This window comes from Aspergillus karnatakaensis, assembly GCF_047715665.1.
Source record: "Aspergillus karnatakaensis strain CBS 102800 unplaced genomic scaffold BJY04scaffold_92, whole genome shotgun sequence".
NCBI lineage: Eukaryota > Fungi > Ascomycota > Eurotiomycetes > Eurotiales > Aspergillaceae > Aspergillus > Aspergillus karnatakaensis.
In genome coordinates this window covers 63,292-87,060 of record NW_027395804.1, presented here as the reverse complement: position 1 = coordinate 87,060, position 23,769 = coordinate 63,292, and the positions used below count along the sequence as shown (strand labels likewise).

The window sequence follows — 23,769 nt, the reverse complement described above, 5'->3', positions numbered from 1 at the left end:
AGTAGCAACAACAGACCCCGGTATTCCTACCCACCCCCCTTCTCTCCAATTATACCCCTCTCTTCAATTATACCCCCCTCTTCTCATCCCCACAGATCCCCTCCACAAGATCCACTTCCGTCTCGCCGAACCTCCTCATACTAACCCCCCTCTCAAACAACAGATCCATCTCCACCGTCGTCCTCCCCTTCGTCTCAGGCACACAGAACCACGCAAAACCAGTCGAAAGCGCACAAAGCCCCGCCCAGAAGAACCCAAGCCGTGGAGTCCAGCTGGTACGGCGTGATCGTCCCTGCAATAACACCGGAGACGGAGTATGTCCAGCGCGCAAGGACGACGGATTTCGACCGCAGAAGTGCAGAGGGAATCTCCGAGCAGAGAGTGTTGGTTAGCGGGCCCATGCCGCTGTTGTATAGGAATGAGGAGATGATGAGCAGCGCGCCGATGGCGTTGCTGTAGGCGGGGCTGGAGGAGGTTGCTTGGGGGATTCCCAGGATGCCGATTAGCAGGAGGAGGAGGGTCATGGTTGCTAGGGAGTAGACGTAGACGGGGCGGCGGCCGAGGATGGGGAGGAGGGCCCACTGCGTTAAGTTATAAGTTAGAAGACTGGATTGACAGGGCAAAGGTAACGAACGTACCGAAACAAACCCTCCCGCAACGGCAAGCGCGTACCCGATAATCGTCATGTCGAAGGACCTGGTGCTCGGCATTCCGGCCTGCTGGAGGAAGTATGTCGAGTATGAGCGCAGGGGGTTCCTGGAGAGAGTCTGCGTGCAGTAGATTCCAATGCCAATGAGGGTGCGCCTGAGATCAATGCCACGTAGACAAGCTGCGTAGGAGGTTGAAGCGTTGACGCTACGCTCGTGCTCTGTTGTAACGACCATCAGCGCGACAAATTTGTCGACGTCGATTTCAGCATCGGTGTTTGAGACCACGCTTCGTAGGACGGCCTTAACTTCTTCGAGGCGTCCGCGACGGACGAGCCACCAAGGGGATTCGGGGGCGAAGAAGAGGAGCGGGATGAGGAGGAGGGGACAGATCCATCTATCTGTTTTAGTTGATCTATCTGGGGACGGGTGGGAAAGACATACTGGATTGCGAATGGGATGCGATAGGCCCATTGTGTGTCCATTGTTGCCGTGGCGCGGAGGATTCCCGCGCCGATGAGATGGCCGAATGCCCAGCAGACGTTGACGTAGACGGTAAGATATGCGCGCAGGCAGACGGGGAGGATTTCCGTGGCGTAGAGAACCGGGGTCGTCTGGAACAGACCCAGTGGAATACCTGCAAAAAGATCTTAGCCGTTCTGCCTGCCTGGGATGAGGATCGATAAGAAGAACAAACCAAGGAAAACCTGCCCGACACACAGAACCGCCAAACTGGGCGCAAAAAATGGAATGAAGATCAATCCGATCATCACCCCCAAGCCAAATATCATGGTCATCCGGAAGCCGAACCTCTCACTCACGTATCCAGCCATGAGAAGGCCGAGAAGCTGGCCGCAGGTTGAGGCATTGCTGAGGCCCGCCTGCCAGGATGAGGAGATCTCATAGGTATCACCCTCAACGTGCATGCCGTACTGACGTCGGAAGGCAGACTGACCGTAGAAATTGCCCATGAGCATGGTGTCGTAGCCTTCCATGATAATGGAAGTGGACATGGCGACACTCCAGAATATGGCTTTGGGATAGGTGCGGAGGCCAGCAAGGAGGGCCAGGTTGTGCTCTTAGGCTGTGGCATCTTCAGCATCGGCGAGCCATGTTGTTGCTATTGCTGTTGCTGCGGTTGCTGGGGAGGTTGTGGCCACGGGGACCTTGTCGGCCGGGATAGAGTCGTCCACCATGGCTTTAAGATACTTATATCCGATTGTTGAATCTGGGAGTTGGTAAGATGGTTGTCGATGAGCACTTTCACGGCGGACACGATGGCCTCTTATAAGGCTGTTCTCACGATCCGAGTTGACTTCTCCGTCCCAAGATTCGATTCTGGCCTGTATACTGAAGCATATTTCACCAGTCAAAAGAAGACATTCAGGGGCGTGGTCGGGAGAAATATTGGAGATTCGGTATCACGATCAAGAGGAACGATCGAAGAGGTTATCTGCAGCCGAGTGGCACCAATTAAGCTTATCTCGAAGCGAAAGAAGAGGCCATACAGCGATCGAGTTAGGGCACGTGGCGGTTGATGTGGGGGCGATGAGGCTTTTCGGAGAAACCCCAGCTGTAGAAGTGGTCTACAATTTTCTGTTGGGAGGTGTTCTATATCCTATTTTCTGTTTGTTTGGTTGATCTGGTGGGAGGTGTCTTCAATCATGACTCCATTTGCTTACTTTCAACAAATATCTCGGACCCAGCAGTTCTAACATGACAACTACCTACGGCTCCCCAAGGTAAAATAGCCTTGGGAAACCAAACATATTCTCAAACGTATTAAACTCCACAAGCCCCAATTCAAACTCCAGCCCTCCCTCCATCTCCACCCCCTCCAACAACTCCCGATACAACCTCCGCACCTCAACCAGATCACCCCCCTCAACATGCCTCAAAAAGTACGCAATGCTAACATGAAAGTCATAAACCTCATGGTTCGGCGCCCGAAACCCCATCGCATCCGCAAGGACATCCCGCAACCTCCTCATCCGCTTCTCTTCCTCAGCTGTAGCCCCCTCAACCTCCAGCCCAATCCCTGCAACAACCTCCGGGTTGAACCTTCTCACACGCATACGGTACGGCGGCGCGAGACCCTGCTCCTCAAGCTGAAGACCGGCTCGCCGGGCAGCAACCGCGAACTCCTCTGTGGCTTCGGCGAGAGGCTTCTTCTCTAACCCCGGGGGCCACATCCCGGGCTCGCATTCCTGCTCGCGGACGCCGTTGACGACAGTCATGTGCCAGGAGCTTGGAGGGAGGATCGCTATGATTTTTGAGAGTCGCGGGTGGGTGTTTAATGCGTTGTACGTGGTGTGTAGGAGGGGTTGGAGTGGCGAGTCCGCTGGGATGTGGCAGACCGTGGTGTTTCCGGGGTATCGCTGGACAGTGCCGTCTGCGGAGAATTTGAAGGGCACTCCGAGCGGGTGTTCGCGTGCATGGGCAGGGGTGAGTCCCAGGTCGGTTGTAGTGGTCGTGGTGGCAGCTTTGGCTGATGCAACCGGTGTTGTTGCTGGGATGACCTCCATAGTTGAGAGTATAGGACCGTGGAAGAGAGCCAGACGTTATGATAGAGAGAAGTGCTCGGTCGTAGTTCCAGGGCCCGGGATATTACTTGGCTTTATACTAGCCTTGTCGCCTCGGCAGGAGATAGGAATACGCGAAGAAACGCTAATCTGCTAGCGAGAGAGGGGTCCATTGGAGTCCGGGCCGGGCGATCATCTCACAGGCCGAGTCTCGATAGTCTTACGCTAGATTAAGCTCCACGTGGCTACTCTGGGTCCTGATCGAGAGCGAATAATCTAGGAGAATAAGTACATATACTTGCTACATAAACGGCGGCACGACGCCAAAATACCTCAGACAGAAATACTTGGACGTCACCCTCCGCTGCTTCTTCATCTGAGCCTCAAACAGCGCCTCCGCAAAGGACGCAAAGAACTCGCTTCTGCAGATCGGGTTCTGGATCTGGCGCAGCCGCCCCACAGCCCACTCGTTCTGTCGCTGATCCGTACTCTCAATCGCATAGAGAAACAACGGACGCAGATACCCGGCGTTAAGCTTCCCCTTGGAGAACGCGTTCGAATCCCCGTTGACAATCTCTTCCAGCTTCGTCATTGCTTGTCGCGAGTCTGTGTATTTCGACACCGGATCGCCAAGGACGCGGTCGAGCTCGATGAACTCAGCGTGGTAGGCGGCTGTGCACAGGGAGATTAGGGATATCAGTGGTTCTGCAATCTCGGGGGCGAGATTGGATCGTAGTCCCGTGGGTGTCTGGCGTTGTGTGCCGGAGCGAGTCTCCTAGAGTGCTCGCAGTTGGGTTTTGATGCTGTTCGTGCGCTGGACTACCTCGTCTTGGTCGGCGCTGCTGGTGCGTGACCGGTGGTAGTGGGTTTGTTGCGCAATGTCGCCGGAGATAGCTTGGAGGCGGAAGTAGAAGTCAATGATGGGGGCGCTGAGGACGTCGTAGAGGTCGTCTGATGGATGTGGGGAGGGGACATGTAGAGATAGAAGTTTTGAGCTAGGGGTGAAAGAGCTGGGAAGGAGGGCGTAGATGGTATGCGAAATGAGCCTTGTCCCGCCGCCGCGTAGAGTATTTGCGTAAAGCAGCCTGTACCACTTGATGAGCTTCAGCGAGACGTCGGATTTTGGTGATGTGTCCTGCGTCCATGCCGTCAAGCGCTGCATGAACTGTGTGCTTGGCTTGTTGAGAATGGGGATGACCTCGCCAGAATAGATCATTTCGTACACGCATACCAGGAAGAAGGCCACGAGAATTGTACTAAAGTCTTGGTGATCGTTGCTCACGAGCTCCTGTATGCTTGATACAGCCGAGCGGTAGTGAGCCAGTGCTCGCTCGGCGGGCAATGTATACAACTGAGCTTTGTAGAGCATTGAAAGAGCCACAATAGCCAGAGCAACAGCTGAGCAAGAGCTGCCGAGGGTCACAATGTGAAATTTCATAAGCTTCCAATTGACAGGATCAAAAGACGTTATGCTTGGGCAATCAACGCAATTGAGGAAGAACGACAGAGATACTTGTACAGATTCATCGCACGCCGCAAGGAGATCCATAGTTGTAGTGAGCTCGATATCTCGCGCAATAAAAGCTGAGGGCAGATTTGCGGCGCCTTCACCGGCAATGCCAGCTACCGAGGTCACAACGCCGGTAGATCGATCTGGGGAAAGGAAGGGGTCGTAGCCCACGCTTCCTGAGGATCGAGTGTTCTCATTACTCTGTTGGCGCGGCTGCCTTTCGCGATATGAAGAAAAGCGGCGCTCAGATGAGTAGGGCTCAGCTCCATTGGAAGGACTCAGAGGTATTGTACTTTTTCGAGGCTTGTATACGCAGTTCCGCTTGACCTTTGTGCAGTTCTGGCAGCTCGAACGCTTCTCATCGCATTTGACCTTGCGGGAACGGCATGTCAGGCAGCCGCTGCGGACTCGACCCCTGTATCCGCTGATGATGCTATTCGGCTGCATCGTGGGTACTCATTGAGTGAACTCACCACAGGGAACACATCCCACAATCACGACCACTCTGCAAAAGTTGAAACGATAGCCTCATGCACGGGACTTGACCGAAGGGTTGCACCAGCGCTCGCTCGGCAGCTACTCCAACTCTTTAACCACGTGGGCTCTATGCTGTTGCTGGTAGGAAGCATGCTGCAACTTGCAGCGAGCTCTTATTTGTTGCCGGGATTTATCTTATCTTTTGCCGAGTCTCAATTCGCGTGCTTGTATATAACCAATCTTGGATTCAAGGCCTTGTATGACCGACCACGGACAGACAATCACCCACACCATGAGTACCCTCAACCTGCAAGAAATATGCAAAGATATGATTGCTCTTGCCAAGAGCGCCGGTGGAGTTATCCGCTCTGCGTAGTTAGCAGGAATTGAGATCAGCGAGAAGAAGAACAGTGAGTACAGCATTTTCCGCTCATTACTTATCCATAAGGGTACTGACGTCCTTTTACAGCCGCCGACATCGTAACCACCACAGACCGCGGGGTCGAATCACACATCCGAGACTACCTAGCGAGTGAATACCCATCATTTGACTTCATCGGCGAGGAATCACACACCGGACTCGCAATAACCAACAAGCCAACCTTCATCGTCGACCCCATCGACGGAACCTCAAATTTCGTGCACGGCTTTCCAGCCGTCTGCGTCTCGATCGGACTAGTGATAGACAAACAACCCACAGTCGGAGTCGTCTACAATCCGTTCCTCGACGAACTCTGGTACGCGGTAAAAGGTTTCAGAGCTTTCACCACGACCCGCGGGGAACCTTCGCAGAGACTCCCGCTCACCCCGCGACCACTAGGAGGTATAAACTCTGCATGCATAGCAATCGAATGGGGTAGTGGCAGAGAAGGACCCAATTTCGAGCTCAACCTACACGTCTTCACAACACTAGCTCGCTCAGCAGCGTCAGGAGGCAAGTTCGTCAACTCGCTGCGGTGCATAGGATCTGCTGCGGAGGCAATCTGCAGAGTTGCGGCTGGCCAGGTGGATGCTTTCTGGGAGTGTGGGTGCTGGCCGTGGGATGTTGCTGCTGCTTGGTGTGTACTTGTAGAAGCGGGTGGGGTTATGGCTGATGTGCATCCTGGGCTGTGGGATGTCTCTATTGATAATAAAAGATATCTAGCTGTGAGGGCCGCAGAGGCCGGTGGCAGGAAGTTTGTCGAGGAGTTTGGGGGAGTTGTTGGTGAACGAAGGTCAACGTATGGGCCTTTGACTGTCGTAGATGAGAGCTAGCTGCTGTCGGGTATGCGGAGACACAGGGAATAGCCACAGTCAAAGATTGTATCAGTAGAGCCCAGGATCAACAGATCCCTGAACATTTTCCAATCGATCTCTATCTCAACGCCGTGCCCACTACACCCTAGGAGCGAATGTCTGTAGGTGTCGCACTAAACTAAATAGAATGGGACGCCTGGACCTGACCTTTCGGCAGGCCATATCTAAATATACTCCAGGATGCCGCCATGGTTTGCAAGCCTAGCATCCACATTAGCAAACCCTCGTCTATCTCATGGTATTCCCACGGGCCCTGGGAAAGTTATGTACTGCCGTTCCCGGGTTGTGGATACCCGGGCCTTAGGCGCGATTAGGTTGCCTTAGCTATAAAAAGCTCAGTGCCTTAGTTTAAGCTGCACAGCCGACAGACGAGACGCCTAGTCCTTGGCTGGCTACCGTCCGAGAGTAAGTGCGGGATTGGCGTGCAGACGCTTATTCTACCAACAGGAGTCCAGTCTCAAGACGTAGCTCCCAGTTTAACATGCCTGTAAGGGTTGCAGTCAGCCATGATCCTAGAGTGGGTCAGCTAGAATCGGCGGATTACCCTGGAGAAAGTGCTGCGTAAACTTGATATGATTGATCGGGATAGAAACAAGAAGACAAGGACTTTCGGATACTGGCAGCATTCTGTCGCGCTTGGAAGCACGCCTTGCTCCTTGCGCCATCGTGTGGACAGGCGAGTACAGGCGCCTGATTCCTAAATATAGATTCTCGATAGATGCCAAACTTGAACGTGAAGGCAGTTTAGAACGTCTGGAGATTATCTATAAAGGGGCCCCCTCCCTCCTCCAAACAGATTCTATTCTCATCATCATCATCATCATCACAAACACTAGCCTAGAGCATCCAGCCTCCTTCAGACCAAAAAGTCTCAACATTCAAGCAATTACATCTCCAATCGATCCCAACCAACCACCACCAATAATCAAAATGAAGTTCATCATCCCCACCACCTTCGTCGCCCTGCTGGCTACCTCCGCCAGCGCAGCCTCCATCCCCCGCAGCGAGCCCCTTGCCACCGTCGTCCTGACCAACGAGTCCAGCGGCCGCAGCCAGTCCTCCAACATCGCCATTGACGGCCGCGACCTCAATGTCGCAGCCGGCTTCCCCGCCCTCTTCAACCCCTTCGGCATTGACTCGATCGTGATCACCGGCAACCTTGCCGCCAACCCTCGCTGCACTATCCATGGAAAGCTGCACGATGGAACCAGCGTTGCTCTGGCCTCTGTGAATCCGAAGAAGAACTACGCTAAACTCGAGAAGGTTGAGCATCTCGATGCCAACAGCTTGAAGCTGAACTGTGTTTGATTGCTTGAGTGGCATATGAGAAAGCATAGCATTGGAGGTTATTTACATGGTTCATTTTAGACCTGTGTATTTCTGGTTTTTGGTTTGAGCTTATTGAATTTGTTGCTTGTTGGTATGCATCGGTGGAAACGGTCCTTACTAAATGATAGAATTGCTGTACTTAGACCTGATATTTATAAATCGATAGACATGGCCGAGTGCCTTTCCCTGACGTGTCAGACCCTAATACCTGTCCTTCTCTCTGTTTCTGGAGAGTCTTAGAATTAGCCCTGATAATGGATTCCTCTGACCTACAAGGCTGGAAGCATGGCGTTTCAAGAACGAACTGTAACTGCAGTTCGACATATCCAAACACGCCGACCTAGAATAAAACAAGAGAGCAAAAACTGCGGGCTTGTTCGTCATTTGCAACTCCACGGGCGTAACCTTCCTCCTCGGCGTTGTAGCTGCTGGATCGGTACGGACTTCCGTGTAATCCTGACACCCCGGAGGCTTCTCGATGCCAATAGAACTAGAAAACACACAAAGCAGCATGGAACCCATCGTCCGACGGAGAAATTGCCCAGCAGGCCATAATTCAGAACGAATCCGACAAGCCGATTTAGGGAAGTAGTGATCAAGTTCGATAGGGCTGGAGCCTGTTGTTTCTGCGGCTCGTTCTACGACCCCTGCAGGCTGCAGCGGGGAGATCCAGTTAAGAGGCTCAATCAGTGCACGCCGAGGTGGTAGCCTAAGCAGGTTAGATCTTGCGCCGAGTGGGCGAAGCATTGGGGCATTGCTGGGTGGCTTTGCCGATCACTGGAGTCATAACGTTCATGATGCCACGCTTGCACCTGCACCTGCACCATGCGCTGATCGGTTTTGAACAGTCTATCAAGGTACAGTGGGTGCGGGTGGTACACCGTACTCCGTACAGCCCCTATTTCTCAACTCCTGCAGAAAGCATGCTCGTGTTGGGGTGAGGCGTCGCAACGATTGATTTAGGTAACAAAGAAACCATTCCATGGGCCCACTCTGATTGGTCGGTATTGCGACGGCCAAGCCCCATTCCCCTGAAGGAGTGCAAAGATCAGCACTGAGCAGCTTAGCATGACCGAGTCATGGATCCTGGATAAAGAAGAAGTTTTTAACTTCTGCCATCTGGTCTTCCCTCTCTCTCTCTCTCGTGTGATGAGATGAATAAAAACTCAACCTGGCCTGTTTGACATTGCGTTTGCCGTACTCCCAGTCATAATGGCCACTCCTCTCCTCCCCATCCACAATGGCTCCGTTGACTCTCTGGAGATACATGATCTCCAAGACGTCGACATCAAGCTGGATTTCCTCCCCAGAGTCACCCAGGGAATGTCTTCAATACTGCGCTACCCGTTCAGTTCAGCAACGCGAGGAAAATACAGCCTACTCGTCACTGCTCCTCGTTCATATAGACGACTCTTGACCCGATCCTGCTACTCTCTCTTTCTCATATTCTCTCTCATAATCCTCCTCCTCGCCCTCACATCAACCCTATACCCCTCCTACACAACCCCCCCACCACACTACTCCGCCCTGCAACACCAAATCCTCACCTCAGACCAACCCGCCCGCGGCAACCCCCAGAACGAAAAGATCTTCATCGCAGCCAGCCTCTATGACCCATCCGGTACCCTAACCCGCGGCCACTGGGCCACCAGCGTCCTCGACCTAATCACCCTCCTCGGAGAGGACAACGTCTTCCTAAGCATCTACGAAAACGACAGCGGCGAAGGAGACGACGAAGGAGTCAACGAAGGAGTCAACGAAGGCCAGCAGGCCCTAACCGACCTCTCAACCCGCGTCCCCTGCAACAAATCGCTAGTCCACGAAACCCTCGCCCCAGCCTCCCTGCCCAAAATCACCCTCCCAGACGGCACAGAGCGCGTCAAGCGGATCACATACCTCGCTGAAACAAGAAACCGGGCGTTACGCCCGCTCGATACCACAACGACAATGTTCGATAAAATCCTCTACCTCAATGATATCGCATTCAACCCTATCGACGCTGTGCACCTCCTCTTCTCCACAAACGCCGAGGAAACAGGCACCGCAAGCTACCGTGCCGCTTGCGCGGTGGATTTCATCAATCCAGTCAAATTCTACGATACGTTCGCTACTAGGGATTTGGAAGGGTACAGCATGGGGTTACCATTTTACCCGTGGTTCTCCTCCGCTGGCAGCGGGTCAAGTCGAAGTGATGTTCTCGCTGAAAAAGATGCAGTGGCTGTGAAGAGCTGCTGGGGCGGGATGGTCGCCTTTGACGCGCGGTTTTTCCAGAAGGGTAGGAAAACACCGGAAACAGCTGCCGGGACAGAGAATCCACCGGCGAGGTTCCGTGCGGTGAACGATACGGATATCTTTTGGGATGCGTCGGAGTGTTGCCTCATTCATGCGGATATCCAGGCTCCGAGAGATGGAAGGGATGAGAGACAGGAGACGGGGATCTATATGAATCCGTATGTGCGGGTGGCGTATGATCCGGTTACGCTTTATTGGCTGGGGGTGACGAGGAGGGTTGAGAGGGCTTTTACGCTGGTGCATTATCTGGGGAATTGGCTTGTGGGATTGCCGTGGGTTAATCATCGGCGGGGGGAGGTGGTGGGTGAGAAATATCAGGATGTTGTTTATGTCCCTGGTGTAGGAGATACAGGTTCGTTTGAGGAGGTTGAGCGCATTGGTAGCTATGATGGCTTTTGTGGACGACCGGGGTTGTCGGTGATAGTCCCGCGGAGTGAGGGTGGGAAAGGGTGGAAGAATATACCTAGACCAGTACAATAGACATGATAGACAGGATGTGTACATTCAGAATTATGATGCCCATACCTAATGCCCATCGTTTGTGATATCTTGGAAGTCCATACTGGTACCTGATCAGGCAACCATGAAACCATCCGGGGCCCCAACTTGACACAGTATTCAACTCGCCATTATATGAGATCACGATGTGGAGCAGTTGCTAATGACCCACTCACCAGCACTACAAGTTACGTGTCCCTGATCTGAAGTTCCTATACCCAACAGCCCAGACCTACTCACCCCTCATTCACTGGGAATCAAAGCTCAGTGGACAGAATCGCCCGCTCAGCCGACTCCATGTGCCAGCGGCATATTGACAACATCGACGCCAGCTGGCTTCCCTGCACTCCAGAGCTGCTATTAACCTGTACCAGATTCGAGATAAATCTGAACGCCTCATGCAGTATGCCTAAATCACTTCTCGCGCTCGCGCCGCCGGGTTCAAGGAGAATGTGCATGGTAAGAGCGACAAAGGAGGTAAAGGCAAAATTCAGCACGCCCCTCATCGCTGTTAGCAGAGTGATTGGCAGCAGGCTACTGGACTGGAGCTTACCGAACACCAACTGGGGCGTATACGGGATAATACCGCGTGAGTCGAAGAGCCTTCCGTGCGGAACGTGCGCAGGCGGCGAGAGGTGGTATTTGCGCCTTTGGAGCATCCGCGTGGGCGAGGTATTCTGCTCTGCAGAGGATGATGACCGTGTGATGGTAGGAGAGCAGAAGAGAGGTAATGGCAAGGCGAGAAAAGGAAGACTCCTCCATGGCGTCGAGAGAGGATTCACACTCCGGGTGCACTGATTTGCGCCACGCGCGGAGCTGGGATGATAGATCCTCGATCAACCGGGAATCATAGTGTGCCCCGCTTGAATAAAGCTGCTGGAAGATACGCGCTTTGATCACGGCGAGTTGACAGAGATGTTGACCCACGAGAACCTGAAATCCGTTGGGGAGTCCGATACTACCTAGGTGGTCGGTGGGCATGCCAAGGTCAACGTTGCTATCGCATTGGAACGGGGAGAGGCCTTGAAGCGACGAGGTCCTAGATTCGTTAGAGAGGGTCGAACGACACGGAAAGACGGCATACATCGTATCTAAAACATAGCCTACCCAAAAGACTCTCTCTCGGCGCTCATGGACGACATTTTCGGAGTTCGAAGGATGAACAAGTTCGCCTTCAAGCGTCCTAGCCTTTCGTATCGCAACGGCGAGTAGACTGTGGGATAGTGGATATTCCACACTGCAGTACATAAGAAGGACCTATTCCATTCAGCGCAGTTCTCCCTCGATTTGGAGGTGCCTTGGTACCAACCATGCCCAACAACGCCTCCACATTGGCCCAAGATGCAGGCCCAAAGATGAGGCTTGGAATCGCCTTGAGGGCGTTTTTGAGATACATCTCGCATTTTCCTTTGATCTCTCCCAGGTTCGGATATCGCAGGGTTTGGCATCTATAACCAAATGCCAGGACTATGTTGAGAGATGTCCAAGCGGGCAGGTCCTCGCGCATACGAGGATCTAGATACGGCCTATTGGCCAGCCAATCAATGATATATTCGCGGAACAGAGGAAAGGCCACGCTCATTGACTCGGAGAAAGTGAGAACGATCTGTAAAAGTTCACACTCGTCGGGGAGTTGTGTAAAACCTCCAGCAGAACCTATGGATGGTAGAAAGTCGACGTCGCAGCGGATGGTGTCGAATCTTGCCAGAGATGACAGGGCATTCCCAATATGATTGCGAAGGGCATCATCGCCAAGGTGCGCCGCGAGGCGAGGGTCGCTGAGCAGGTCGCTCGAGGGTGCTTTCCTGTTGATTAGCGTTATCACTCAGGAGGAAGAATGACCCCGGCGTACTGTTCCCATAGATCCAGTCATACAAGACGACTCTGGAGCTGGTCGATGTGTTTAACTCTAATGCAAGGGGATATGTTGGCAGCTTTGACGTGGCGGGAGAGGTAATGATGCAGGCAACCCCTCGCTCGTCGCAGGAGATACATGACGGAGAGCCCTCGGTCTTTTCGCATTTGCTTTTCACTCTCCTGCAATTATCGCACGCCTGGAGTTGGAGGGTCAGCAGGCGCATCCGACCGCAGAAATCACTGGACACTCAAACGGACCTTTCGCAACCGGACTCGGGATCTTTTTATGACGGACGCCATTCAAATATGCTTAGCAATGCCGCGTGAGGTACTCCGACGGAGCGGATATCAATGAATAGGGAGGTCAAGCGGTTTAAGCATCATTATGTGCGTGGAGAGATTCAATATCTGGCCGCCACGGTGGAGACCAAGTCAAGCCATTCACGCTGTGATTGGCACATCTGGCGGCATTTGTCCCGAGAACCATTGCATAAGATGCAGTAATGCATGAATACCACTAATGCAGCAAATCCGGGGTAAGATCGGGCCCTTGTGCACTCCCAACCGGCGTTATCGGTTCTTGGCTGTATACTCGGCCCGATCAGCTTTTCATATATCAGCTTCCTTTTCTCTCTTTTTCTCTCCCTCTCTCTGTAAAGCCATTGTCTCTCCTTAAATCCAGCTCTTTCACCACACATTCCTTTCTATACCTTTCCTTTCCATACCCTGTCACCATGAACACCCCAAAGCATACTCCCGACGGCAGCCTCTCAACCCTAGTTGTTGCCGATAGCTCACCACAGGATGTGGAGAAGCAGGCTGATACCGACGAGCCTGAGACCCGGTCGAGACCAAGCCAGCAGACCTTCCCCCTGACCGACCTTGACCGTGGGCTTATCGGGTGGGAGGGTCAGGACGACCCCAACAATCCACAAAACTTTCCTCCTGGTAGAAAATGGGGGCTTTTGGGCCTGATTAGTGCTTTTACTGTTATATCGCCCCTCGCATCGAGCATGTTTGCCCCGGCAGTCAGCTACATGGCTGCGGACTTTCAAGAAACGAACGAGACGATCCTTTCATTTACCGTCAGCGTCTTTCTGTTGGGCTATACAGTATGTTCTGGAAGTGTATTCTGCGAGAACATCTGTATTCAAGAAAACTGGCTAACTATTTTCTGTTTGATAGTTCGGCCCCTGTATCCTCGCACCGCTAAGCGAAATCTACGGACGTCGCGTCGTCCTCAGCGGTGCGAACCTGTTCTTCGTTGTGTGGCAGATTGGTTGCGCCCTGGCGCAGAATATTGAAACGGAGATTATCTGCCGCTTTTTTTCAGGCGTTGGTGGAGCTGGTTGCATTACACTAGGAGCTGGAGTCATCGCCGACCTGTTTCCAGTAGAGCAGCGGGGCAAGGCAACGGCCATCTGGGGTCTTGGTCCCCTCATGGGACCAGTGGTCGGGCCAATTGCCGGGGGTTTTATTGGTGAAAGTATAGGCTGGCGCTGGGCTTTCTGGATTCTCCTTATTGCTAGCGGAGTCCTCAGTGTAGGTATCGAAGTTCTTAATCAAGAGACATTCGCCCCGGTGCTTATCCGCTGGAGAGTATCCAGACTGGCAAAGGAAACCGGGCGAACCGATCTGCGCAGCGCCTACGATCCGCATCAGGAAGACAGGGCAGAGCCAGTGGGCGTCGGACAGGCTCTAAAGCTCGGGTTACTACGTCCTGTCCTCCTGCTGGTCAAGTCTCCGATTGTCTTTCTTCTATCAGTATACATGGTGAGCCCCTCACCCAACCTGGCATCGCAGTACTAACCACCGCAGTCATTCGTTTACGGCCTGCTCTATCTCTTTTTCACCACAATTTCAAGCGTCTTCCGACAACAATACGGCTTCTCGGCCGGACTCTCCGGACTCGCATACCTAGGCATTGGAATGGGCTTCGTCGTCGGGCTAGCCTTTATGGCAATGACCAACGACCGAATTCTCGTCCGATCAACAGCCAAAAACGGAGGGAAATTCGAGCCGGAGATGCGCCTACCCTTGATGATAGTATTCTCCAGTATCCTCCCTATATCCTTCTTCTGGTACGGGTGGACCGTGGAGAAAGAGGTCCACTGGATTGTTCCTATTATCGGAATGTTCCCCTTCGGCGTTGCGATGATGGGTGTCTACATGCCTATTCAGACCTATGTAATTGACTGCTATCCGAAATACGCAGCGTCGGCCAACGCCACCCTAACAGCGACGAGATCTCTACTTGGCGCGCTGTTGCCGCTTGCAGGGCCGGCTATGTTTGATGCGCTTGGTCTGGGCTGGGGCAATTCGCTGCTTGGATTTCTGGCTCTTGCATTTGTTCCTGTCCCGATTGTTTTCACAAGGTACGGGAAGACGATTCGTGAGAGGTGGCCTGTGGATTTGGATGGGAAGGTGGCTTGAGGAGAAAAGCCGCGTAGTCAAGGCAAGTTCAGGGTTTATCAGAAGATTATTATTAAAAGAGATACTCGCTACAATCGCAAAAAAAAAAAAAACATACAACAGTTGGGATCTGCATGTGGTTGCTCGATGATGAGCTAGAGTTGGCGCAAGCGACCATGGTCCCGCGCATCGCTGGGCTGCGGCTTTGGAGCAATAGAGTGAGGCGACGGTCTTGGAAGATAACGAGCGGTATACCCCTGTCAACAACTTGCCGTCTGGTCGCCCTCACTGCGGGAAGAGCTATTATTTCTCAGGGGGCAGCTCAAGAACTGGTCCGCATTCCGACCGCCCTATTGCGAAGAGACCAACACGCTGTGGTGGAGAATATGCCTTCTTATTGGTGGGTGTTTGAGGTTTCAACCAGGTGAGCACCTGGCGTGCCTAGGGCCATTGAGAGCGTGTCATTTAGCGCCGAAGTTCAATCACGAAACGGACACGACATGGATCTTGTCTGTGGGCATGCCGTTCTCCGAATCATCCCACTGGGCATTCGCCAAGTACGTGGGGTGTGTCTCTCGCGAGAAAACAGTCAAAATTGTGATACCTTGCACACGCAGACCAATTTTTAAGATTCTAATTGGATATATTTCACGTTATCTGTATTTCTAGCCCAAGAGGGTTGATAAATTTAGGTGCGAGTAGGCTCAGGCGAGTTACTTGCACGCAGGCTGAACGAGAACGCTAACCAAAACCCCGGCTATTCCACTGCATGCTTATTACTGTGCCCCCTATTTAATTCATTGCTTTGCTCATCCGCAAGAATGTGCGTGATGTTCCAGAAAGTCGGCCTCATCCTGAAAATACACAGACAGCTCGGGCAGCTTCCACATACCTAATACAAGGTCTCAGCAGCGGCGCTTCTAGACTCCATTATTTCTTCACATACGCCGTGGTGGGAGATGGCGTCTCGTGACGATTACGCAGTCGGGTGGGTTTGCGATTTGGCTATAGAGGTCGCCGCAGTCAAAGCAACGCTTGATCGTGTCCATGACAATCCACCTCCAGATCGAAACTCACACGACAACATTGACTACATTCTGGGGAGTTTGCAAGGCCACAATGTTGTTGTGGCGTATCCGAAGCTCGGAGCGTGTGGTAAAACGTCGGTGGTCGACGTGGCCACGCAGTTGCACGCAAGATACACATCCGTCCGGTTCAGTTTGATTGTAGGCATCACTGCAGAAGTGCCAAATACGAAAGATGATTTTCGTCTTGGTGATGTTTTTGTCAGCCAGTCGACAGCTGGCCAGCCAGCTGTCGCCCAGAATGAATTGAACGCGGATCGAACGGAAGATGAGTTTGTTCGCGGCAGAGGAATAGACCAGCCGACACAATTGCTTCTCGCAGCTACGGGAAAGGCCCAGACGGCGGTCATTTTTAATGAGAGTAAAATGTCCCAGTACATCTCCGAGATCGTGCAGACAGATCCGGACACATTTACCCGCCCTGGGCCAGAGCAAGACGTCGTCTTCGAGCCGAATTATGATCGTGCACCCATTGAACCAGAAGGAAGCGGGTCGATTCATTGTGACACGGATAGGATCCAATCCTGGCATCCTCGAGAGGTACAGGACCCCGTGGTTCATTATGGGCTGATCGCCACCAGCCAACATACTACTCGCCACGGAGCGACCCGGGACAAGTCCGCAGGCAAACATGACGTTCTCTCTTTCGAGACGGAGGCAACTGGGCGGACTGATTCCGTTGAGTACTTGATCATCCGAGGAATTTGCGACTACACAGATTTGCATAGGTCCAAGCACTGGCACGCCTACGCCGCAGCGGCTGCCGCAGCATACGCAAAAGAGGTGCTGTCTTTCATACCCCCGGTCCCCGATACGGTACCTTCGGCCACAAACTTGTATGCCGAAGCCGCGCCTGTCCTTGACGCTTTGCTCCTCACAAGACCTGGGGTCGATCGGAAGTCTCTTATTGCATTGAAAGGGCGCAGGGTTGACGGCACCTGCGAATGGCTTATACAGCACCCCCAGTATCAAGACTGGCTAGCAGATACGAATCATCCACTCCTCTGGATCTCGGGTGGTCCTGGAAAAGGAAAGACCATGCTAGCGATTTATATCACCGAGGTGCTACAGCCAGTAGTTGACGACGCCAATAGTGTTCTCCTCTACTACTTCTGCAGTAATCGCGACAAGAATCGAAACTCGACTTTGACCATTATGAGAGGAATTTTGCACCAGTGGATTGACCTCCATCCGCATCTGGCCAAACATATCAAGAACTCCTTTGAGGGAACAGAAACAACTAAATATACTATTTCCAGCTTTGTATCGTTGTGGAGGGTGTTTCTGACCCTACTTCAACAGACGACGTCTTCTCAGGTAGTCTGTGTTCTCGACGGGCTGGATGAGTGCGAAAAGGAATCGCTCAAGCAGTTTCTCGATGCGGTAGGAAGTTACTTGTCCAAGTCTGGAGAAAAGACAAGGCCACAACTAAAGCTCATTATCCTCTCACGGCCCCAGCCAGCTGTTTTAGAGAGCAAGCTTGGCCAATATAAGCATATCCAGCTAGATACCTCGGATACGGAAATTTCGCATGATGTCAAGCGATACATATTCGCTAAAGTTGCCGAACTAGCCTCCGAGCAGTACCTTTCCAATGAGATGGTCGCGCAGGTTCAGCAGACTTTGCTGGCTGGTGCGGATGGGACCTTTCTTTGGGTTGGATTCGTTGTAAACGAGCTTCAGGGCAGAAGTTGGAACAAGATTGATCAAGTTCTCCGCCATGTTCCTAAAGGCCTGGGCGGGATCTATCAGAGGCTTCTTTACCAGGTCGGCGACAAGGAAGCATTGGTCCAAATTCTTCAATGGGTCGTTCTCGCTGCCCGACCACTCACCCTGGAAGAACTGACCGTGGCCGCAAACATCAAGGCGACTGATACTCTTCAAGCAATGCAAGTGACCAGGAATTGTCTCAGGCTTGGCGGGTTGCTTGTGAAGGTCGAACAAGGGGTCGTCAACCTGGTTCACGAATCGGCAAAGGAGTTTTTCCAGAGCGATCAAGTCAATAGCGAAGGGATCAGCATGTTCCGTATGAACAAGAACACCCACAGGTCCCTCATGCAGACCTGCTTAGCGCACGTCGAACAGGGATACGGAGACCCCGAAAGTATTGATGAGAGGTCTCGCGCCGATCCCTTCTTATCTTATGCAAGTCAGTACTGGCCGTTGCATCTACACCATGCCATTCATGTCATCAATACATCGTCTGATTTCTCGCGCCCGTTCTTTCGAATCGACTCTACAATCCGAGACGAATGGTGGAAAGCTTACTGGGAGCAGGAGAAGAACGGGGGAAGTCCACCCTCCTTCACTCTATTGCATTTCGCGGCATATTTTGGTAACGTACCTTGGGCCAAATTCTTGATCAGTAAGCATTCCCGTCTCGTTTCACAAAAAGATAACTACGGCCGGATGCCGCTGTCCTGGGCCGTCAACCAAGGCCACCGTGAAATGGTGGAACTGCTACTTGACCATGGTGCGCCTGTCAATTCCAAAGATCGAAGCAAGTTGACGGCGCTCCATATCGCGGTCACCGGTCAGCACAGGGAGATCGTGTCTTTGCTTCTCAAACACGGCGCCCGTCTCGAGGCGAAGGCGGAGTATGGCGAGACAGACACCCCGTTGGTGCGAGCAATCCTGGCGAATTCGAGAGAAATCACACAAGAATTACTTGAGCACAGAGCTCGGGTGGACAAATTGCGAGGCCTTCTGGGGGTTACCTCCTTAAGAAAACCTACAGATTCCATGGACGAGCGGGTGACAGAGCTACTTGGGCTCCAGGAGCAGGTTTTCCACGCACGCTTCAAGCGTTCGTCACGATTCGTCGATCTGGTTATGAAAGGGCTGGGTCTTTCTCTTCACTTTCCTCTCGTTCTCCAACTGATGTCCCTTTATCTCAAATTTGTGGCGCTGAACCGCTGGGACAGTCTGTCCGTACTGCAGGAGCTGGTCCAGGAGAACAAAATGGGCGAATTGCGGGAATGGGCGAAACTGTACCATGTATTCTTCCTGGGGCTGGTGGTCGCTAGGAATTCGAAGAAACTTGAGGCCATGGGTGACCTGGCAACGCAGATCTTGCAGAAGGTTGCGCCCAGAGATCTTCAAGCTCTACTGGCTATAACAGTCTTCACCGGCATGGATACGAAACTCACTGCTGTCCGACACGGATGGAGAGAAGGAGATGCCATAACAGCTGCGGCAATTTCTGATTGGGCCACCATTGCCTGCAACAGAGACGCGTTGGAGTTCTTTCACTTTGGAATTCGCGAGTTTCTGAGCGACTTCGATGCCTGTGTTCGAAACAGGAATCGGGAAGAGAGCAAACTTCGTACGGCATTACTCATGACAGGCTACTTCGCTATGATTGACAAACAGGAGTCAGCTCCGATCGAGTACTTCTCTCGGGTCATCGTGGAGTTCTTCGAAGGATACATCGGCACTAGTCACGAGGTTGAGTTGTTCAGCGATGCGAATCGGGCGTGCGCTGATGAGCTATTCGTCATCAGCGAAAGGCAAGACTCAGCCAGACTACGTCTTTTTCTGACCAGTGTTTTCCAGTTCGCCCAGCTGGCCGATGAAAAAGGACAGGACCGGTTTCTCAACATACCCACGGCAGCATGCCTGATTCTCTGCCAGGATAATGCCACCGCTCATCGGTGGCTGGTTAGTGAGGCCATCTTCGAGGAAATAGGGGCGTTGATAGCGAAGCAACCTCCGGGGTCGCTGCAGAAGAGGGCTTGCAAGACCTTTGTCGAGTGCCTAATTACCGGGAAGCAGTATGGATTGATTTTACCCAGGGGAGCACCGAGACAAAGAGTGGAACAGCATCTGCAGTCCGTGCCAGAAGTCGTACATATGATGAATCGTGTCTTTGGTTCATGAAGTAATCTGCACTACGCCAGCTTGATAAGTGGCAGAGCTAAGTAAGTTATTAGGGAAGTTTGAGCCTGTAATCATAATTGTCCTTACGTGTTGCCTTTGAGTTTTATGTCAACAAAAACTTCTAGTACGTTCAATTATACTGAACTGTCCCAGTGTACTTTCTGGTCCCTCATTCACAGACATGAGCGGCAGAGATCGTTTTGGTCTTGTCTCATCACGTCCCCGTATACGCCAGTTCTGAAACCATTGGATTTAAGCCATTGCGATAGCTGGACATAAGTCATATAACTTTTCCAACCTGGTTGTAAAAGCACAGGACTGGCATAAACACCAAACTTTCTGTCACTGCTCACTTCGACCATTGTATGGTGGTCGCTACCTTCCACCCGTGAGTCGATTCCACCAATCCCTCGGGCTTGACCTCGCTTTGCGCTTATTGTCAATTCTTTGGTGCTCAGAGGCCCGCGAGTATGTCGATTCACTTGAAAGTGAATGATCCTGAGAAGGTGGCGTTGACGAAGCTGGAGCATATGTGGACGGTCGGTCCGGCCCATGGGGGATGGTTTGGTCCGATATAAACCAGGCTGGGCGGTCCGGCACAGACGGCTGACGTCGCAGTCTAAGCGCCTGACGAATCTGGCGTTCCGCCTCATGGTCGGTATTTGGCTTGCAGTATCCTGCTCGGTTAAGCCGCATTAAAACGTCACCAGGCGAAATGAATTCTTCCCAGGTCTTGCGCCCCGCAGGGAGAATGTTAGGGTCCGCACCTAGAGTAAGAAGCAGATCCATGATGGAAAGCATACCCTTCTTTGCGGCATAGTATAGCGCAGTTCTCCTTCCAGAGTCCATGCCATTGATGTCATGACCCAGCTTGAACAGAAGTTTTATCATGGGGACGTGGCCTATGGTAACAGCTTGACGAAGGCTTGTGACCGCCCGACAACACCGTGATTTGCTGAATGCTAAATTGCTGGTGACTTTCTGTACATGACTTGTTGGCTCACGATCCAGCCATTCTTCTGCGGTGAGACCGCTTTCATCAAGTAAGGCCCCAGGATGTGCAATGACAGATCTGTCGAGCAGGAGACGGACAATAACTAGATCTCGACTGTGGATGGCCAGATGAAGAACAGACCAGCCGTGATTGTCCTGCTGCGCTGCGGTGGACTGTATACTTTCGTCTTCAAGAAGGCACTGGACGACATGGGAATGTCCCATGAAGACGGCGTGGTGTAGCGCAGTCCAGCCGTGGCATGTTGACTTTAGTGGGTCGGCTCGCTGTAGTAGAAGCAACTTTACAATTGAAACATGCCCCCCGTTTGCAGCACAGTGTAATGGTGTGGTACCGTATGAGCTGACAGCATTGGGATTGCCTCCAGCATTAAGCAAGCAACGCACAACCTCCAGATGGCCCTCCTCCGCTGCCCAATGTATCGCGGACCAACCATCGCGATCACGACGGTTCGGATCCTCACCACATTCGAGGAGGAATCGAACAGTGGAGAAATTGCCAGAAGCTGCCGCTTCCTTCATAGGGAGATTCTGCTGCGTACTTCGGGTATCAGATAAGCCGGCATGGTGTTCAACAAGCATTTTAGCAGTCCGAGACCATCCTAAACCGGCTGCCCAAGCGAGCGCAGACTTTCCATCCGCGCTGGATGAATTGGCATCAGCATTCATCAGTAGCAGTCCCGTAGTAGGGCCTTCTTGTCCAGCAACCACAGCCCAAAGAAGCGGAGAGAATCCAGCGTTGTCAAGGATATGTAGATCCGCGCCGTACTTGACCAGTACTCTTATGCAATCGATGGAGCCCCTCTCCGCAGCGTAATGCAGAGGTGTTTGGCCATTATCGTCTTTAGAATTTACACTCATGCCGCTCTGGATCAAGGACTCAACTAAGCCCAAATCGCCAGCCTGCACCGCGTGGTGAAGCTTCGTCATCCCCAGGTCGTCTTTATCCTCCAGTGCGAGTACTGTCACCCGTGCACTGATGTCCTCTTCGCGGTGTTGTACAATGCCATCTGCAACCTCAGCATCATTGCCTTGGAAGTCGAGGTCCTCGTCGTCCAGTATGCTGTACATGGATGCACGTTTATTTCCAAGAGTCCCATCTAGCCAGTCATCGTGAAGCGATTGGTCGCTATCAATGTTCTCCGCGTCCTCGTCATCATCATTGGGAAGCTTTTGTAGTGTAAGCAGAGCAATCTCCTTCATGTGGCCGGCGACGTGTGACTGGAGAGCTTCATCCGAGAAGACGGGGCTCGATTCAACGTTCCCCGGCGATTTGAAATCGTCGCCAAACGGACACTCCAGCACCTTCTCGAGGACTGGCCGCTTTGCGACGTTGCTGAGGGTCCCCGCGTGCGCTTCGGGCACGCCGTGCTCCTTTATGGAATGCTCTCGGTACAGGATCTCTTGGTCAAAGACAATTGGATCGTGAGAAGGGGCCCTGCACTCCCACGTATGGCCATGAGCTGTCTGCATGTGGCTGGACCAGGCTTTCGATGATTCAAATGTGAGTGGCCCTGCCCCGTCCTCGTGCTGATGTCCACCAAGACAGTGTGAGAAAACACAAATAAACGGTTCGAGGTCTCCTATAACATGCTTTCTACCGTACCTTAGTCGGATGTTTACATGAGACGACAGAGATGATTTGCTTACTGCCACAGCAATGACTTTGCAGATTTCTTGAACTCAACAATAACGCCACAGTATGGACACTGCGGCGTCAGCGGTACTGGGGGAAACGACAATTTGTTGTTCACGAGAACAGATTTAGCCTGTGGAACCTCAGTTGTGGACTTGGCGTAAAAGGCTGCAACGGCGGTTTGCCGGGCAGTAGTCGCATTTGTTACTGGTGCTGGCGGAGGCGCCGGCGTTTTGTTAGGACTCATAGGCTTTGACGGCGCGCTTGACATAAACCGTACAGCCGGCGTACTCGCTATTAGTTTGGGGAGGTGAACAGCGGCCGGCATCGTTTCCGGGCGTTGAATACTTATATCAATTCGCCTTCGATGGGAGCGTTGATAGCACAGCCGTCGAAGTCGTAGCGCGTTAGCTTCAACCAATGCTGAGCGGAGCGCCTCTGGCGCCTGCGGGAATCGGAATTCAATATAGCATTTCGTATAGAGACGCAACTCTTCTATAGCCCTGTTCGCATCTTCGTCATCTCTGTACCTTTCAATCTTGCGAGCCCGGTTGGCTTTAGCCGACTTTCGAACCGCGTTAGACAGTCGGAAAAGACGCGTTACTGTTCCACTAATTATCTCGGTGATCTTCAGGATGTTTTGTTCTGCTGGATCCATATCACTCTCTGAATCGCTTGTGTTGCCGTCGGATCTTCGCGTGATACCCGAGTCGTTATGTAAGGAAACGCGTTGTCTCTTCCTACCAGAAATATGTGGTAGTTGATCGTCAGTCGGCTTTACTGTTGCCGATATCCCCGTTAGCCCGCGGCCTCAATGCATCTGATAGTGGTATGGAGAGTTCTTACAAGACAGTAATGTATCGTGGATAATATCCAGCAGCTGGTGTATAATGTCCGCGGCTGTGGGACTAAATCGAAGTCTATAATCTAGCGAGACATTAGGTGGCCCGTAGACATCCATGTTAGATGCCCATAGAGAAAAGCGAGCCAGCTGGTCGTCCATAATAGTGATGTCTGGCACAATATTAGGCAGGACCATGTACTTGCGGAAAAGAGACTGGCATTGAATCGCATGCTCTGCGATAGTCAGGCGAAGATCTTCTTGGAGGAAAACATCTTCCAACAACTCATCTCCCCCAGGCTTGAAACTTTCCATGGTGAGAGGGCGCGGTGTAGGCAGTCGCGAGGCCTTCTGCGCGCGCCAAACATTCAGGGAGACGATCCCAGTCTCCGCCCGGAAAGAACGTTCCGAGGGCCCTGGATAAATGAGTAGCTATGAAACTAGGGAAGAAGATGTAGAGATCGAGTTATTAAATGA

The 23,769-nt window shown here is 52.5% G+C and overlaps 11 protein-coding genes across 11 annotated transcripts; 5 read left to right on the top strand and 6 right to left on the bottom strand.

The window, feature by feature from the left end:
• Nucleotides 1-67: 67 nt before the first annotated feature.
• Nucleotides 68-1,843, bottom strand: BJY04DRAFT_211662 (general substrate transporter; the record flags this gene model as incomplete). The annotated part of the gene is made up of 6 exons (XM_073714439.1): nucleotides 68-193; nucleotides 255-581; nucleotides 639-1,044; nucleotides 1,092-1,284; nucleotides 1,345-1,723; nucleotides 1,814-1,843. 6 exons carry the CDS (start codon nucleotides 1,841-1,843, stop codon nucleotides 68-70), a joined length of 1,461 nt encoding a protein of 486 aa, XP_073564806.1.
• Nucleotides 1,844-2,374: 531 nt separating this feature from the next.
• On the bottom strand, nucleotides 2,375-3,172 carry BJY04DRAFT_224500 (RNA ligase/cyclic nucleotide phosphodiesterase; the record flags this gene model as incomplete). The annotated part of the gene is made up of 1 exon (XM_073717985.1): nucleotides 2,375-3,172. One exon carries the CDS (start codon nucleotides 3,170-3,172, stop codon nucleotides 2,375-2,377), a length of 798 nt encoding a protein of 265 aa, XP_073564805.1.
• Nucleotides 3,173-3,470: 298 nt separating this feature from the next.
• On the bottom strand, nucleotides 3,471-5,126 carry BJY04DRAFT_224499 (Zn(II)2Cys6 transcription factor domain-containing protein; the record flags this gene model as incomplete). Its single annotated transcript, XM_073717984.1, has 2 exons — nucleotides 3,471-3,944; nucleotides 3,993-5,126. 2 exons carry the CDS (start codon nucleotides 5,124-5,126, stop codon nucleotides 3,471-3,473), a joined length of 1,608 nt encoding a protein of 535 aa, XP_073564804.1.
• A 322-nt stretch (nucleotides 5,127-5,448) lies between these two features.
• BJY04DRAFT_211661 (inositol monophosphatase family protein) lies at nucleotides 5,449-6,410 on the top strand (the record flags this gene model as incomplete). Its single annotated transcript, XM_073714438.1, has 3 exons — nucleotides 5,449-5,509; nucleotides 5,540-5,566; nucleotides 5,626-6,410. The coding sequence occupies 3 exons, from the start codon at nucleotides 5,449-5,451 to the stop codon at nucleotides 6,408-6,410; spliced, it is 873 nt and encodes a 290-aa protein (XP_073564803.1).
• A 972-nt stretch (nucleotides 6,411-7,382) lies between these two features.
• Nucleotides 7,383-7,760, top strand: BJY04DRAFT_224497 (uncharacterized protein; the record flags this gene model as incomplete). The annotated part of the gene is made up of 1 exon (XM_073717983.1): nucleotides 7,383-7,760. The coding sequence occupies one exon, from the start codon at nucleotides 7,383-7,385 to the stop codon at nucleotides 7,758-7,760; it is 378 nt and encodes a 125-aa protein (XP_073564802.1).
• A 779-nt stretch (nucleotides 7,761-8,539) lies between these two features.
• Nucleotides 8,540-10,655, top strand: BJY04DRAFT_202891 (glycosyltransferase family 69 protein). Its single transcript, XM_073713277.1, has one exon. The coding sequence runs from the start codon at nucleotides 8,994-8,996 to the stop codon at nucleotides 10,551-10,553; it is 1,560 nt and encodes a 519-aa protein (XP_073564801.1). The 5' UTR covers nucleotides 8,540-8,993; the 3' UTR covers nucleotides 10,554-10,655.
• Nucleotides 10,656-10,828: 173 nt separating this feature from the next.
• BJY04DRAFT_224495 (uncharacterized protein) lies at nucleotides 10,829-12,728 on the bottom strand (the record flags this gene model as incomplete). Its single annotated transcript, XM_073717982.1, has 6 exons — nucleotides 10,829-11,072; nucleotides 11,125-11,610; nucleotides 11,656-11,828; nucleotides 11,881-12,371; nucleotides 12,424-12,625; nucleotides 12,687-12,728. The coding sequence occupies 6 exons, from the start codon at nucleotides 12,726-12,728 to the stop codon at nucleotides 10,829-10,831; spliced, it is 1,638 nt and encodes a 545-aa protein (XP_073564800.1).
• Nucleotides 12,729-12,801: 73 nt separating this feature from the next.
• BJY04DRAFT_202889 (uncharacterized protein) lies at nucleotides 12,802-13,515 on the bottom strand. The gene has a single exon (XM_073713276.1). It carries the CDS (start codon nucleotides 13,124-13,126, stop codon nucleotides 12,830-12,832), a length of 297 nt encoding a protein of 98 aa, XP_073564799.1. The 5' UTR covers nucleotides 13,127-13,515; the 3' UTR covers nucleotides 12,802-12,829.
• Nucleotides 12,802-14,861, top strand: BJY04DRAFT_233136 (MFS transporter; the record flags this gene model as incomplete). The annotated part of the gene is made up of 3 exons (XM_073719899.1): nucleotides 12,802-13,540; nucleotides 13,614-14,201; nucleotides 14,247-14,861. The coding sequence occupies exons 1-3, from the start codon at nucleotides 13,163-13,165 to the stop codon at nucleotides 14,859-14,861; spliced, it is 1,581 nt and encodes a 526-aa protein (XP_073564798.1). The 5' UTR covers nucleotides 12,802-13,162.
• Nucleotides 14,862-15,452: 591 nt separating this feature from the next.
• Nucleotides 15,453-19,992, top strand: BJY04DRAFT_172372 (ankyrin repeat domain-containing protein). Its single transcript, XM_073709260.1, has one exon. The coding sequence runs from the start codon at nucleotides 15,800-15,802 to the stop codon at nucleotides 19,802-19,804; it is 4,005 nt and encodes a 1,334-aa protein (XP_073564797.1). The 5' UTR covers nucleotides 15,453-15,799; the 3' UTR covers nucleotides 19,805-19,992.
• A 187-nt stretch (nucleotides 19,993-20,179) lies between these two features.
• On the bottom strand, nucleotides 20,180-23,607 carry BJY04DRAFT_233135 (ankyrin repeat domain-containing protein; the record flags this gene model as incomplete). The annotated part of the gene is made up of 4 exons (XM_073719898.1): nucleotides 20,180-20,998; nucleotides 21,785-22,412; nucleotides 22,466-23,191; nucleotides 23,303-23,607. 4 exons carry the CDS (start codon nucleotides 23,605-23,607, stop codon nucleotides 20,180-20,182), a joined length of 2,478 nt encoding a protein of 825 aa, XP_073564796.1.
• Between the last annotated feature and the right edge of the window lie 162 nt (nucleotides 23,608-23,769).

Bases quoted from the DNA above. Each gene is read 5' to 3' on its own strand.
- BJY04DRAFT_202891 (XM_073713277.1), top strand. From the start codon at position 8,994: ATGGCCACTCCTCTCCTCCCCATCCACAATGGCTCCGTTGACTCTCTG.
- BJY04DRAFT_202889 (XM_073713276.1), bottom strand. From the start codon at position 13,126: ATGTGTGGTGAAAGAGCTGGATTTAAGGAGAGACAATGGCTTTACAGA.
- BJY04DRAFT_172372 (XM_073709260.1), top strand. From the start codon at position 15,800: ATGGCGTCTCGTGACGATTACGCAGTCGGGTGGGTTTGCGATTTGGCT.